The sequence below is a fragment of the Pinus tabuliformis genome, chromosome 1_1, assembly GCF_031772625.1.
Source record: "Pinus tabuliformis cultivar Carrire ecotype Pingquan chromosome 1_1, CPIR1, whole genome shotgun sequence".
Lineage (NCBI taxonomy): Eukaryota > Viridiplantae > Streptophyta > Pinopsida > Pinales > Pinaceae > Pinus > Pinus tabuliformis.
In genome coordinates this window covers 946199894-946213917 of record NC_142297.1, presented here as the reverse complement: position 1 = coordinate 946213917, position 14024 = coordinate 946199894, and the positions used below count along the sequence as shown (strand labels likewise).

The following is a 14024-nucleotide window of genomic DNA, read 5'->3' as shown; positions in this document are numbered from 1 at the left end:
CATCTCAGTGGATTGGGCTTCACCAAAAGTATGTCAAACATCAATTACAAAGACCTCTTATTGGAACTTCTGACCCACAAATAGCAAAGTATTTCGTTCAGATCAGAGATTTGAATCCGAAAACTGTATAAAGCTAAACATTCAGAAATCCAATTATTAATTATGCTTATAACTATAAAAAAAATGGTGAATAATTGGTTGTTGTGAATAGGATGAAGTGGCTTAGAATTGTAGAAAAATATCTTTTAATGCCAATATTTGAAGAGGGAAAGTTCTCATGCTCTTCCAAAGGTTGGATTTAGTATCGAGAAACTGGCATATTCATTTCATAACTCTAAGGATGGCCATATTCTTAATATTTTCATCTTACCTTTTACTAGTTTTAGTTTATCTAGATAGTGTTTATGTCAAGGCTATAAGTTTTTTTGTTTGGGATAATAAGATAATATATTAGCTCTATGTTTGTATAAGGAATATAATGGTTGTAGTTTTTCATGTTCTATTAAACTAGAATGAAGTATTTATTAAAAAACAAAATTGAAAAAAAAAATATAGTGTCATTCAGACTCTATTATAAATATTAAATCTCATATATGTAATTTTTGTTGATCATAATAAAATTATAATTAGAAGGACACAAACTATATACTACTATGTATTTGTACACACATATATATTTCACTCATATTTTATTATTTTCCATTAAACGAAATGGTAATAAACATTTTTTCAATGTCTATAATAATATGTGGGCCATCAATATTTGTACATATACATTAAATTATATATATCTCCATTTTATTATATAAATAATATATACATTGTTATGAATAATTTGTAATTGGATATTTGTTACTTGTGGTTGAGTAAAATAATAAACTATTTAAAAAAAATTCAAACTTAATTAAATAATGATATTTGATTGTCCAATAACAAGTCGAGTGAGAACATGAAAAATAGAATGCCATACAAAGCTGCTTTGAATAATCTTTTTTTTTTCTTCCTTATTTGTCAGAGAATTTAAATTAATTATTTAATATATTTATAATTTAAATATATAAAATAAGAATAATAGTTATAAAATAGTTAGTTTTTATTTTAAAATTATATATCACAATTTTGAAAACTAATTTAATTATATTAAGTAAAAAAATAAAAAATTAATTATATTAATTAAAAAATATTTAAAAAGATATACATTGACTAATAAAAATGTTCATTAAAATAAAAACTAACATGATAAATTAACAAATATGTATTATAAATAAAAATAACACTAAATGTTGAATATATTATCAAAAAAAAAAAAAATTTACGAAATTTTTTAAAAATATTTTAAACCAAATTTTGAATTTTGAAAACATTTTTAACCACACTTTGAATTTTTGAAATATTTTCTTTTAAAATAAAAAATTTAATAATTTTTTAAAAGTATTCATTAATGATTAAGTTATTAACATGAAAAAAACCACAATTAAACTATTAAATTAAAACATGTAAACTATTTACAAAAATGCCATTAACATTAGAAATGTTTGGTTTTTCAAAGTTTTGAAAACATTTTTACTCAAACTTTAAATTTTTGAAATATTTTATATGCAATATTCGTTTGAAAATATATAATTTTGATATTAAAAAAAATGTAATTTTCTTCTCAAAAACATAGCACTATATAAGTTAAAAAGATAATTAGAAGATTTTCAAAATATAAATAAAAATAAATTGAAAAAGACTCGTCCGATAGATATATAATGTAGACCATTGAAATTTTAGTGGAAATTTCATTATGATAAAGTTTGATAGATATATAATGTAGACCATCGAATTTATTGTTAAAATACATAAAATGTTTCATTGAACTAAAGATGGTTAATTGTCACATTTAAAAATGACCATATACTGTTTTTGGAGAGGACAACCAAGGCCTTAACTTAGGGAAGAAAAGGAAAAAATTCCATATTTATAATCATTAACAGAGACAAAATTCGAGAGGAAAAGAAAGATAGAGTCGTTGTGAGTGAATCACCATTTAGGGCTCTCTTGTAAATAAAAAGCTATTGTTGAATGGTGTCATTACGTATTTGCAATAACATCCACAATCCTCGAACAATGGAGAGACAATGCTAGATCCATATAACAGACTTGTGGAGGATGTCGTTAAACTCATTCGATGGAATTCCCATTCATCTTTGTTGGCTTTCATCGCCAGACTGCATTAGCAGGGCTTTAGAAAGGGATGTATGGATGCAACCCAGAGGATGCAGCTCATTTTCCATTTCATAAATCAATATATGAAGCTCATGCTCAGTTATAACAAGGCGCAAAATGTCACATGGGAAAGGAGAAACCTCCTGGCACATATCTATCAACATATGATTGAATGGAAAGCTTTGAGCATCTCTTGTCTCTGTCATGTAGTCGAAAACTCCCTTCAGCACACACAGCGGGATCTGATTCTCCAATTTAATAATATAGTGCATGATACACATGCAATAAGCTACAAAAAAACCTTTGTTTTAGAGTCTAAGCTATGTATTGATATAGAAGAGGAGGATTCGAGGATTAATGATTGTAAAAGGAAGGATAAATCTACGAACCATCATTAGAGTGAAGTTTTGAGAATACTCACTGAAATTGTGAGAGCGAAACGAATTTGGCACAGGTTATGCGAGAATGTTGTCGCGAACTTTATCTTGTACCTCTTCACCTGTGAAAGCTCCGCACAAGAAAAGTTGGTATCTTTCTCCATCTTCCAATCATGGTAAGGCCCAAGGGAGATTAGCTATGGAATATAGGCTTCTAGTTTCATCGTTAGTAAATGAGTCACTACGCGCTGGTTCACAACCATGTTTAGTCGAGGATCATCGATTCAATTTCAAATTCCAAACCAGCAATGGCACAGATTCAAGCTTTGTGGGCGAGCCTTATGCAGTCTCCAAAGTATGCTAGCTGGCTGTCATCCTCGGCTTGCCTTCCAAACCAGAACAACAGGCCTGAAGGAGTAACAAAGAGGCAACACATGGTGAGGTTTGTCAATGGAACTTGGTGAATCATTGAAATCCATTTAACTACATTGAAATAAATAAAATAGCACTCTTCGAAATTCAAATTTGAATTCAAATCAAATGGGTAGATGAGTATTAATGTTGACAGACTGGATTATGTACTATCATGTATGCTATGTCCATGAAGCGCATTCTCGTCAGTCTTGCATGTTTATGGAGCAGTCGCCAGAAATAATCACGTTCTTTGTTGCCGAGAAACGAGGGAGATGGGAGCGGCCAAAACCCATTGTCAAGGTACTATCTCTCATACTCTTAAGCTATAATAAATATCCTATAGGGGTGGAAATAAGGCTTGCCTACTGCGACAGCGTGTAAGAATTAACCCTGGAAGACAATGGTGCATAAACAGGGTAGACAAGGTCTCATAAAAAAGATACAAGGATATTTTGTTCATTTAATAATACATGTTTTTTATAGCGGCGGTGAGTCTATATTTGCAAATTTAGAACTAATTTAGAGAATATAATTTAATAATTAGGTGAAGGAATTTAGTCTCTACCAGAAAAATTATGATACAATCTGAAGCAAAACTATATATGCCCGAGCTCCAAGCACGATTTCTTCCCCCAAAAAACCACTCATAGCAAACTCCTCCACTGACTTGCAAATTAAATGGAAAGAGACTCTGGGCATCGTTGACTGTGAGCTTAAAATCACGTTCTTTTATTAAATTTGAATAGCTCAGTTCAATTGGACATAATCCGTAGATACGTTGGTCGATGTGCGGCAATTCCAATAGACAATCTCATTCCAACCAGTAAAGAAACCAAATTTACTTAAACCTATTTATTTAATATAGGTTATCTCCCACATCAAGTTATGTATTATTATAATTCTCAATTCATGACATTTTTATATTATTGTAAAACTCAACTGCCATTCTTTAAGTTTATTATGATTATAACCTATTATAGAGCTTTAACCGTGCTGCTATCAATACTTAGCTTTTATCTATTTTAATCTTAGAGTGAGGGGAATTTTATTGGTTTTTGAACTTTGCTCCGTCCATTGACAAAGGGAATATAAGTTTTTATGTATGAGAGATACTATTGCAATTGGAAGGCAACTTAAGCTTAGTTTAAAATATTTGAATTTTTTATTAATAATATTGGTTTTCCATTAATACAAATAGATATGTATGAGAGACACTATTGGAATTGGAAGGCAACTTAAATTTAGTTTAAAATATTTGAACTTTTTATTAATAATATTTATTTTCCATTAATACAAATAGATATGTCATTAAGCATATTTATTATGATAAACATTTATATTTTGGAATTAAAAGAGAAATTTCAAATTAAACTATAAGTGCATTACTCATTTTTCCATTTAATCTTCAATGTTTAGATTTTAACATAAATCTATTTTAAGTGGAGATCTATGAGTTATTTAAAAAAATTTAAATCCCGACCTTTTGTTGAATAAGTGCCATTTTACTAATATAAAAATATTTTATTTAATATTATTACTTTTTTCGAATCCATTTTTAAATGTTAATGAAAAGTTAAATGAAACTAATGAATCTAGATTCGTCTTAACTCTTGAAATGCAAACTTCTTTTAGGGTGAATGGCGATGGATCTACACTCTTTAATTATAATTATAATTATAATTTTATGTATTTTTTTTTTTTTACTTTTATTTTTGTTTTATTTTGACCATGTTAAAATAAATAGGACAATACAACATCTTTACATAATGGACTAGAGAGTACCTCTAAGCATTTTAACTATGATACCAATTATATCACAAAAATATTTTTAACTATAATATAAATTTACTTATTTTATATGCTAATTAATTTTTTACTTTGACAAATTTTACTTCACACAAAAATGTTTTAACTATGATATCAATTTATTTATTTATTTTCAGCATTTTAATATTGTAAGTATTCCAATTTCATGCAACATTTTACACTTAATCAGATTTTACCTATATTTAATTAGTTCCAAGTTTTGGAAAATAATTTTATATGATTTTTTACATTACAAACAAAACCTAATCTATTATTTTGTATAATGTTTGTGAGAGATCAAAGAAAAGTAGAATGAGAAATGGGGTGTTGGTAAGTTCCATAGTCTACTGAGTTTGTTATCCTAATGTGAAGCAGAATTGATTTTATAGACAAATAATTTTATTCCATTACCAATAATTAGAGATTATATAGTTTAATTTTTGAAGAATTTTCCATACCAATACTTTTTATAGTCTATTTAATACTCATGTTTTCTTGAGTCCTTATATTTTCTTGGATTTTGTCCACACTTAATTATTATTGTTTATATGTATTTTTTTTAAGAATTTAATTTGGGCACAAATTTAATATTATTATTTATTTTCCATTTATTAACTTATATATATTTAAATTTTTTAAATGTAGAGTTATGGGGTAACATCTCCCTCAGAACACCTATGGGATGTAGAACTCCTCTGCAAACAATTATGTACATCAATCATAATCATAATTCAATTTTGGCTTAATTTTTTTTTTCAACTTTTAAATAGTTAATATAGAAAATTTTATTATATTAAAAATCAAAAATTTAAATTAATTATATTAATTAATATAAATTAAATTAAATTAATATTTTTTATTATTTTTCCAAATTAAGTTAAATTTATGTTATAGTTGGTTTAAACATTTTATAGACATCAAATATCAGCACTGCCATCATCAATTTTATTAAACATAAAATTGAAAAACTTAGTTTAAAAAATCTACAAATTAGCTTAGAAAATAATAAAAATTTTGTCTCTATTATTGTTGTCAAACTTCATGATTTTGGGTGCCCATGAATTTTTGAAAGTATCATCAAAATAAAACTTCAAACACTTTTAACCAAATTTAAAAAACAAAACAAAACAAAACAACAGCCATCCAAACAAATTTATATCTATAATATCCATAAACTAGCACCTTTCTTAAATAAATAATTTAATTTAATGAATAACTAACTTCATAAGAAAATCAACTATTCTGCATCTCATTCATTACATATTTTACCATTATTATACATTACATTACAATCCAACTGCATCTCATTCATTACCTATTTTACCATTATACATTCACTCCGTATCCATTTGTAATCAAAGATTGGGTGCCATTGGCGAATCAAGAAAACCAGGTAATTTCAAAATATTCATTACCTATTTTACCATTAGTATACATTACATTCACTCCGGATCCATATGTAATCAAAGATTGGTTGCCATTGGTTGAATCAAGAAAACCAGGTAATTTCGAAATACTGTATTCTGTCAGTGATGAATTCATGAAAAAGAAGCCTATATTAGGGTTTGTGCTCAAAAGATTATAACCCCAAGTCCGATTCCCGTTTCATTCGACAAGGTGGTTATGCCGATTGAGCCACCAAAATTACATTCAAAATCCATCCATTAAACAGCGGATTGGATAAAGCTTTACTCTATATTCTCCTATCGTCCAACTCGTTTCCAGTTTCGGGCAGCCAACGGGCAAGAAAGCAAAGTGAACGCTCCAGTTTTTCTCTTTATCCGTTAGCTGTCCAGAATCTGCAATCGCGAGAGGTTTTTGATACACAAAGTTGGTACGAAACTTTCTTTAAAATAACAATAAGCAAAACTCAATTACAAAAGAAGAATTACAGAGATAACTGAATGATTCCGTAGAGCTGAATCAGTTACTGGGTTGAACAAAGCGAGCAATGTGTTGCATAAGTGCCTCTGTACTCTCGGCGTCCTGCTGCAAGGCATTAAAACCGTGGTTCTCCTCTTCAAACATAATCATCTGAGCCGCTTTACCATGTTTGACGAGACTCTCATAGTATGCCTTTGCCCGGTCTCTCTGCATATCACGCCCCACTATCACAATCAACAGTGGAGGCAGAGTGGCCTCCGCCAAAGTCGGGTAAGCGGATGATGCGGCGAGCGGATTGCTGAAAGGGTGATCCTTATTAGCGCCGTCAGGCAGAGCCATAATCTGACTCCAAACACTTCGTTCTAAGTCCTCCGGCGAGTCGATCTCCGATTGAGTGCGTTGCTCTCCACCGAAGGATGGTTGAACCATCACGGCCCCTCTGATTTTCAAAGGATTCCAGTACCCTCCCTTCACAATCACATGATGCACGATATTTCCGCCGGAGCTCTCGCCCACAATAAATACTCTGGAGAAGTCAGCGTGGGAATGAAGCCACGGATCCCCGTCTCTTCTTTTGTCATTATCCGTTTTCGTCGCTCGAGAGCGGAGCCACGACAGGGCTGTGAGGCAATCGTCGTAGGCAGCCGGTAGGCGGTACTTGGGAGCAAGCCTATAATTCACAGAAACCACAGTTGCGCCTTCCGCGCAGTGGCCATTCTAACACAGAGAGTGTGAAAACAGCGCCAGGCCGGAGAATCCTGGATGAAGGCACCGCCATGGAAATAGAGTAAAACGGGCATCCGCTTGCTCTCGTTGTGATGGGGTTGAGTTGGAGGACGAAAGAGCTTTATCCACAGGTCGACATTGTGATCCAAGATTACGTCCTTGGACGCCACTCCGCAATCCTCAGGTAGCGTTCCTTGTGGGGACGGCAGGACAGGCGTGGCCAGCTTTACTAACCTGGTGAATCGCTGAAATCCATTTAATTGCATTGAAATAAATAAAATAGCGCGCTTCGAAATTCAAATCAAATGGGTAGATGAGTATTAATGTCGACGGACTGGATTACGTACTATCATGTACGCTGTGTCCGTGAAGCGCATCCTCGTAACGCTGTGTCCGTGAAGCGCATCCTCGTCGGTATTGTAGGGTCATGGAGCAGTCACTGAAAATAATCGTGTTATTTGTTACCGAGAAACCAGGGAGATGGGAGTCCCATATCAAAGCGGCCAAACCCCACTGCCAGGGTACGGCAACAAATAAATCCTAACCTATTGGGTATTTAAGACTTCTCAGAGTACATTTAGTCAACCTAAAATACATCTCGGCATGTGCATGGGCATGAGCATGGCAAGCTATATTTAATTGATTTTTCAGTATGGAGGTGACATCCATTCATATGGTAATACATACATGGGATAGCATGTATGAGAGATGGTCCGCTTCTTTGCCGAACTTTCCGATAATCGCCAAAACAATCCCCATACCGTCCACGTTGCCATACACCGTCAGCGCAGACCAACTCAATTAAAGCATTAAAGTATGGATCAGCGACTATTCTTAATTTAAATTTTGAATCTTCAAAATGCCGCGCATAGCTACATGACCACTAGAGAGGCAGGGTTTCTATGCCCTGGATTTTTGTCAAACATAGTGCCCCTGTTTCAGTGGCTCTGCTGTTTAGTGTGAATTGAACGCAGAACTCTGCAGGAAGGATATATTGGGTGCCCTCTGTGTAGCGCTATCAGAGTTAAATTATATTGATGGGTTCAGGGATCGATCACACGGCGTGGAGATTATGAAAAAATAACGCTCTATGGATCATCCTCAGCTTTAGTATTGTAGTTCCCTAAGCGGCAGCGTTGAAGAATTCTTTGCTCTGCTGCAACGGATCGAGGCCACCCAGAGGCATTGCTAGACGAGAGATTATAACCCCACTTTTGCAATGATGTTTTTAATTGAGATATTCCTAGTTCGTTTGTATCTGTTGTTTATTGTAAGCTTATAATTTTAGATTAGTTTTCTATTCTCCTAAATTCTGTTAAGAAGTTCGGTCTGTTTGTGGGAGGTGTATGTGGACAGATTTAACATAAGAGAAAACATGTCTCTGTTAGAGCTCAATTTAAACTGTGAGATATAATTAAATAGACATATCTTTGTGGCTGTATATTAACCAAAAATAAACCTGTTTTATTTTATGGAATTTTAGATTTTCTTTTGCTTTTGCAAAATGTATTGCTTTCATGGGCATATAATCAGTATCATATTCATCAAAGTTTGAGAAAATAAACAACTTTTTTTTTAATATATATAATGTGAGATATTTAACGAATGGTAAAGGAATGGGTTTTAACATTAAAATTATAAAGTTGTTTCAATTTAATATATGTTATGACGATCTTGAACAACAGGATTCTCAGCGGACACGAAGGCTAAAAGGCTCTCAGATTCCCTATAAAATCCATCATGAGTTATTCAAAACCATATTATACCTGCCAAATTTATATAATTTGTACGCCAAACGGCTTGTAAAATTCAAATTTTAATTTGAAATTCTATTTCTGAATTTTTTTTATATTTATTTTCACACTAAAATCTCTTTTAGCAAATCTAATTTTAATTTTAATATTTTTCTGTTTGGCGTTAAAAGTTACAAGATTTATTAATAAACTTATAGATCACTCGACGTTGATTTTGCACCCTTAAAACCATCTCATTGGTTACAAATAAAACTATTTCTTTTGTTATGAAAAGGTGTATTCTTATTTTTTAAATAGGTTAGTTTTTATGTTTTAAAATGTTATTATTTTTATATAATTAAAAAACTCATTATTAATTAATTATAATTTTTTATTCTTTTATTTTAATAGAAATTTTTAAAGTATATTATTATATTGTATTTTAGCCATCTTATTTTTAAATTTAATATATTTACCTAATTTAAGATACATTAAAAAAATACAAAAAATTAAAGAGTGTTTTTTGAAATCGATTTCAAAACCTTAAATAGTGTGCAATTGAAAAATTAATTTATGTTTTGAATATTTTAATTTAATTAATAATTTTTCTATTAGTTAATTAATAATTTATTATTTATTAATTTATAGTTTATCCTTTAATAATTTAGTAGTTTATTTATTATTAATAATTCAAATTTTATAATTTATTAGTTTATTAATTATTAATAATTCAAATTTAATAATTATAAATTTTATTAGTTATTTAATATTTTATAAGTTGATATTCATTATAATTTTTTAACAAATTATTAATATTAATTGGTTGTATTAGACCTTAATATTTTTTTATCTTTTAGCAATAAATTAATATTTAATACTATTCTTATTAGTTATTAATACTTTAATAGTTTATTGTTTATAATTTAATTTTTAATAGTTTATTATTATTTTTTCTTTAACTTAGATCTTAATTATGAAATAAATAGATTTAATAGTTTTAATAAATTCTAACCTCTAATATGAAATAAATAAATTTACTATTTTTAATAAGTTCTAACCTCTAATCCCTAACTTCTCTCGTGAGACCACTATTCTTAAAAAGGATTGGTACCTATTTATCTTCTTCTTTGCTCTTGTTTTATTGTTTTTAAAAAAGATGTATGACAACTATGAAATATGCATTTAAAAATAATTAACTAATTATTATTATTAATTATTAATATTTTTTTATTAATATAAATATTGTTTTTATAAATAATTTTTAATATAGATATTTATTAATATAAATATTATTTTTTAATAATCTATATTAATTAAGTTTAATTAATTAAACACAATGATTTATATTTTACTCAAGGACTAATATTAAAAGCCTATGAATAACATTATACCCTAAGAATATGAACCCTTAGATTAATAAAATGAAGGGATTGATATTATAAACCAAAGAGATTTATTCTAAAAACCCAAGGAAATAATATTAGACCCAAGGGAAGATATCTTATAATTAAATATCCATCCTCAATATTTATATTATCAAATAAAGCAGAGGCGTATAGACAGATTTCTATCCCTAAAACTTATACATTTGAGAGATGACAAAATGCAATAATTAAATGATGCAGAGGTGTTAATTTAAACAAATTGTTTAATTAACTAATCTCAGTGACGATAATAACTTTGCAGGGGCTATCAGGGAGATCAAAAATCAACCTAGCCTTACCCAGTATTTTTGTTTTATCTCAAATATATGAAGAATAACAAAAATGATTACACAAAGGAGACTCACATGAAAACAAATGCTGCTAGAAATTGAAGCTATAAGCCTTTAATTATCTTCAAGACTTCCAAAACACAATAATGTCCTTGGTTCTATCAAAGTTTCAACCCTTCTTACTCGAAATTACGATGTATATATATATAGAGTGTAATTCAAAATTATCTAATGTTTTACAACCTTTTACATAAAATATGTTTTATCCAAAATAATTTGGATACTTCTAATTAATACAACTCAAAATAAAATTTTGACATTGATTCAGAATTTTTACATTATTCTGTTGGAAATACTCAGAGACGGGTGAATTTTATTACCTCCAATGCCAACTTGTGATGAAGAACTACTGTTGTTGTAGTCATTCCTAAATGGTGAATCTGGACGTAGTGGGAATTAAATAGGTGGATGATTCAACAATTCTTTGTATTCTTCCTCTCTAAGTCTTGATCTTAATGCATATTTCTCTCGAGTTGACTTTGTGGTGGGGTACACCGGAAGATGGTAGGTGGGTCGCTCTTCATCACTAGAATTCGAATTTCAAAAAATATTGAATGGCATTAGTATAATATCAATGTTATTAGTAAGCACATCAATGCAATTAGTTTGTTGAAATTACATTATACCAAACAATTATTACCATCGTTGATCCAGGATTGCGGTTGGAAGATGCCATTGTTAGAGATAATGGAGAATATCCTAGAATAGTGAGAGTTGGTTCATGAGACCTCAGGATAGGAATTAATTTCTATTTCCTAGGTTATGGTTCTAACTTTCCTAGAACTATGATTACTATATAATGTGTGATGTACATGGATAATGTAGAGTGTTTTGTAGTGCCAGACTCTCCTGGTTCAGACTCTCTGTTGTAGAGCTGACTAGTGGGTGTTTTTTATTAATTCAAACATCGCTCTTTAACATGGTATCAGAGCGTCAGGGTCGAGGAATCTATACGCTGAGTAAAGAATCTGCTCGGCGTGCTTCAGTCAAAAGCAACGCATGGTTTGGGCACGAAATATCTGGAAGCATTCTCGGCACGATTGAAGGGTGGGACAGCACAAATCTGTGTTGGATAATCTGATAATCACGCTGACTGTGCAAATAAAAAAAGGGTTGCGTCTTGGTGGTGGTTGCTTGTTGATTTCCTTTGAGGTGGCTACCGAGAGAAGGTTGTGTGGAGGGCGAGGTTGCTATGGTGATCGTGGAGGAACAACCGCGTGGAGAAATGTCATGGAGTTCACATGCTTTAGGCCACATATCATTGATCTGGTGCCTCTAATCCGGTGCCATTGAATTGTGCAGAGTGGTGAGAAATGTTGTGTAAAGCGCGCAGATTGGAAGACATGTGGTGACTGCTCATTTTTGTCTGTCGTGGAGGACTACCATGGTGAGTGCACATTGTGGTGAGGACTACCGAGTGTGCCTCGAAGTGGTGCAGTAGTCATGCGTTTAGCCAATGAGCCTATCCTTTCGCAGTTTAGCTCGACGTTCGACTGAGTTAATCCCATCTTGGTCGAGGGATTAATCAGAATCCATCTTCCCATCGATCTTGTGGGCGACCTCTTTGAAGGATTGGGTGTTGTCACCCTTTTTGATCTCATTGTTGGCCATCCTATCTCATCTTAGACCATCAACAGAGCCTCCATCCCCATGCCCTCATTGTCACAGTGGTTGAAGGAGGTCGTTGAAAATAGCAGAGATCGAACTGGGGGAGATTGTAAACACTGTCTTTCACAGTACCATCTCCCTCAGATATGAAAGATAGTGTTTACAATCTCCCCCAGTCCGATCTCTGCTGTTGTCAACGACCTCCTTCGACCACTGCGACAATGAGGGCATGAGGATGGAGGCTCTGCTGATGGCCTAAGATGAGATAGGATGGCCAACGATGAGATCAAAAAGGGTGACAACACCCAACCCTTCAAAGAGGTTGCCCACAAGATTGATGGGAAGATGGATTCTAATTAATCCCTCGACCAAGATGGGATTAACTCAGTCGGATGTCGAGCTGAACCACAAAAGGATGGGCTCACTCGCTAAATGCATGACTACTACACCACTTCGAGGCACAATCGGCAGTCCTCACCACTACGCACACTCACCACGGTAGTCCTCCATGATAGACAAAAATGAGCAGTCACCAGATATCTTGCAATCTATGCGCTTTACACAACATTTCTCACCACTCTGCACAATTCAATGGCACCGGATTATAGGCACCAAATCAATGATATGTGGCCTAAAGCACGTGAACTCCATGACATTCTCCACACAGATGTTCCTCCACGGTCACCGCAACAACCTCGCCCTCCATACAACCTTCTCTTAGTAGCCACCTCAAAGGAAAACAATAAGTATCCACCGCCAAGACACAACCCTTTTTTTTATTTGCACAGTTGGTGTGATTATCCGATTATCCAACACGGATTCATGCTGTCCCACCCTTCGACCGTGCCGAGAATGCTTCCAGATATTCCATGCCCTAACCATGTGTTGCTTTTGACCCAAGCGCACCAAGCAGATTCTTTACTCAGCGTATAGGTTCCTCGACCCTGACGCTTTGATACCATGTTAAAAAGCAATGTTTGAATTAATAAAAAACACCCACTAGTCAACTCTACAACAGAGAGTTTGAACCAGGAGAGTCTGGCACTACAGAACACTCTACATCGTCCATGTACATCACACATTATATAGTAATCATAGTTTGAGGGAAGTTAGAACCACAACCTAAGAAATAGAAACTAATTCCTATCCTGAGGTCTCGTGAACCAACTCTCACTATTCTAGGATATTATCCATTATCTCTAACAATGGCATCTTCCAACCGCAATCTTGGATCAACGATGGTAATAATTGTTTGGTATAATGTAATTTCAACAAACCAATTGCATTGATGTGCTTACTAATAACATTGATATTGTACTAATGACATTCAATATTTTTTGAAATTCGAATTCTAGTGATGAAGAGTGACCCACCTACCATCTTCCCGTGCACCCCACCACAAAGTCAACTCGAGAGAAATATGCATTAAGATCAAGACTCAGAGAGGAAGAATACAAAGAATGGTTGAATCAACCACCTATTTAATTCCCACTA

General features: G+C 32.3%; 1 protein-coding gene across 1 annotated transcript; it reads right to left on the bottom strand.

Moving 5' to 3' along the window:
* Positions 1–6430: 6430 nt before the first annotated feature.
* Positions 6431–7511, bottom strand: LOC149217606 (strigolactones hydrolase CXE15-like). The gene has a single exon (XM_089391384.1). The coding sequence runs from the start codon at positions 7116–7118 to the stop codon at positions 6729–6731; it is 390 nt and encodes a 129-aa protein (XP_089247510.1). The 5' UTR covers positions 7119–7511; the 3' UTR covers positions 6431–6728.
* Between the last annotated feature and the right edge of the window lie 6513 nt (positions 7512–14024).

What these genes read in the sequence shown, in the direction of transcription:
- LOC149217606 (XM_089391384.1), bottom strand. Translation starts at nt 7,118, where the DNA reads ATGGTTCAACCATCCTTCGGTGGAGAGCAACGCACTCAATCGGAGATC.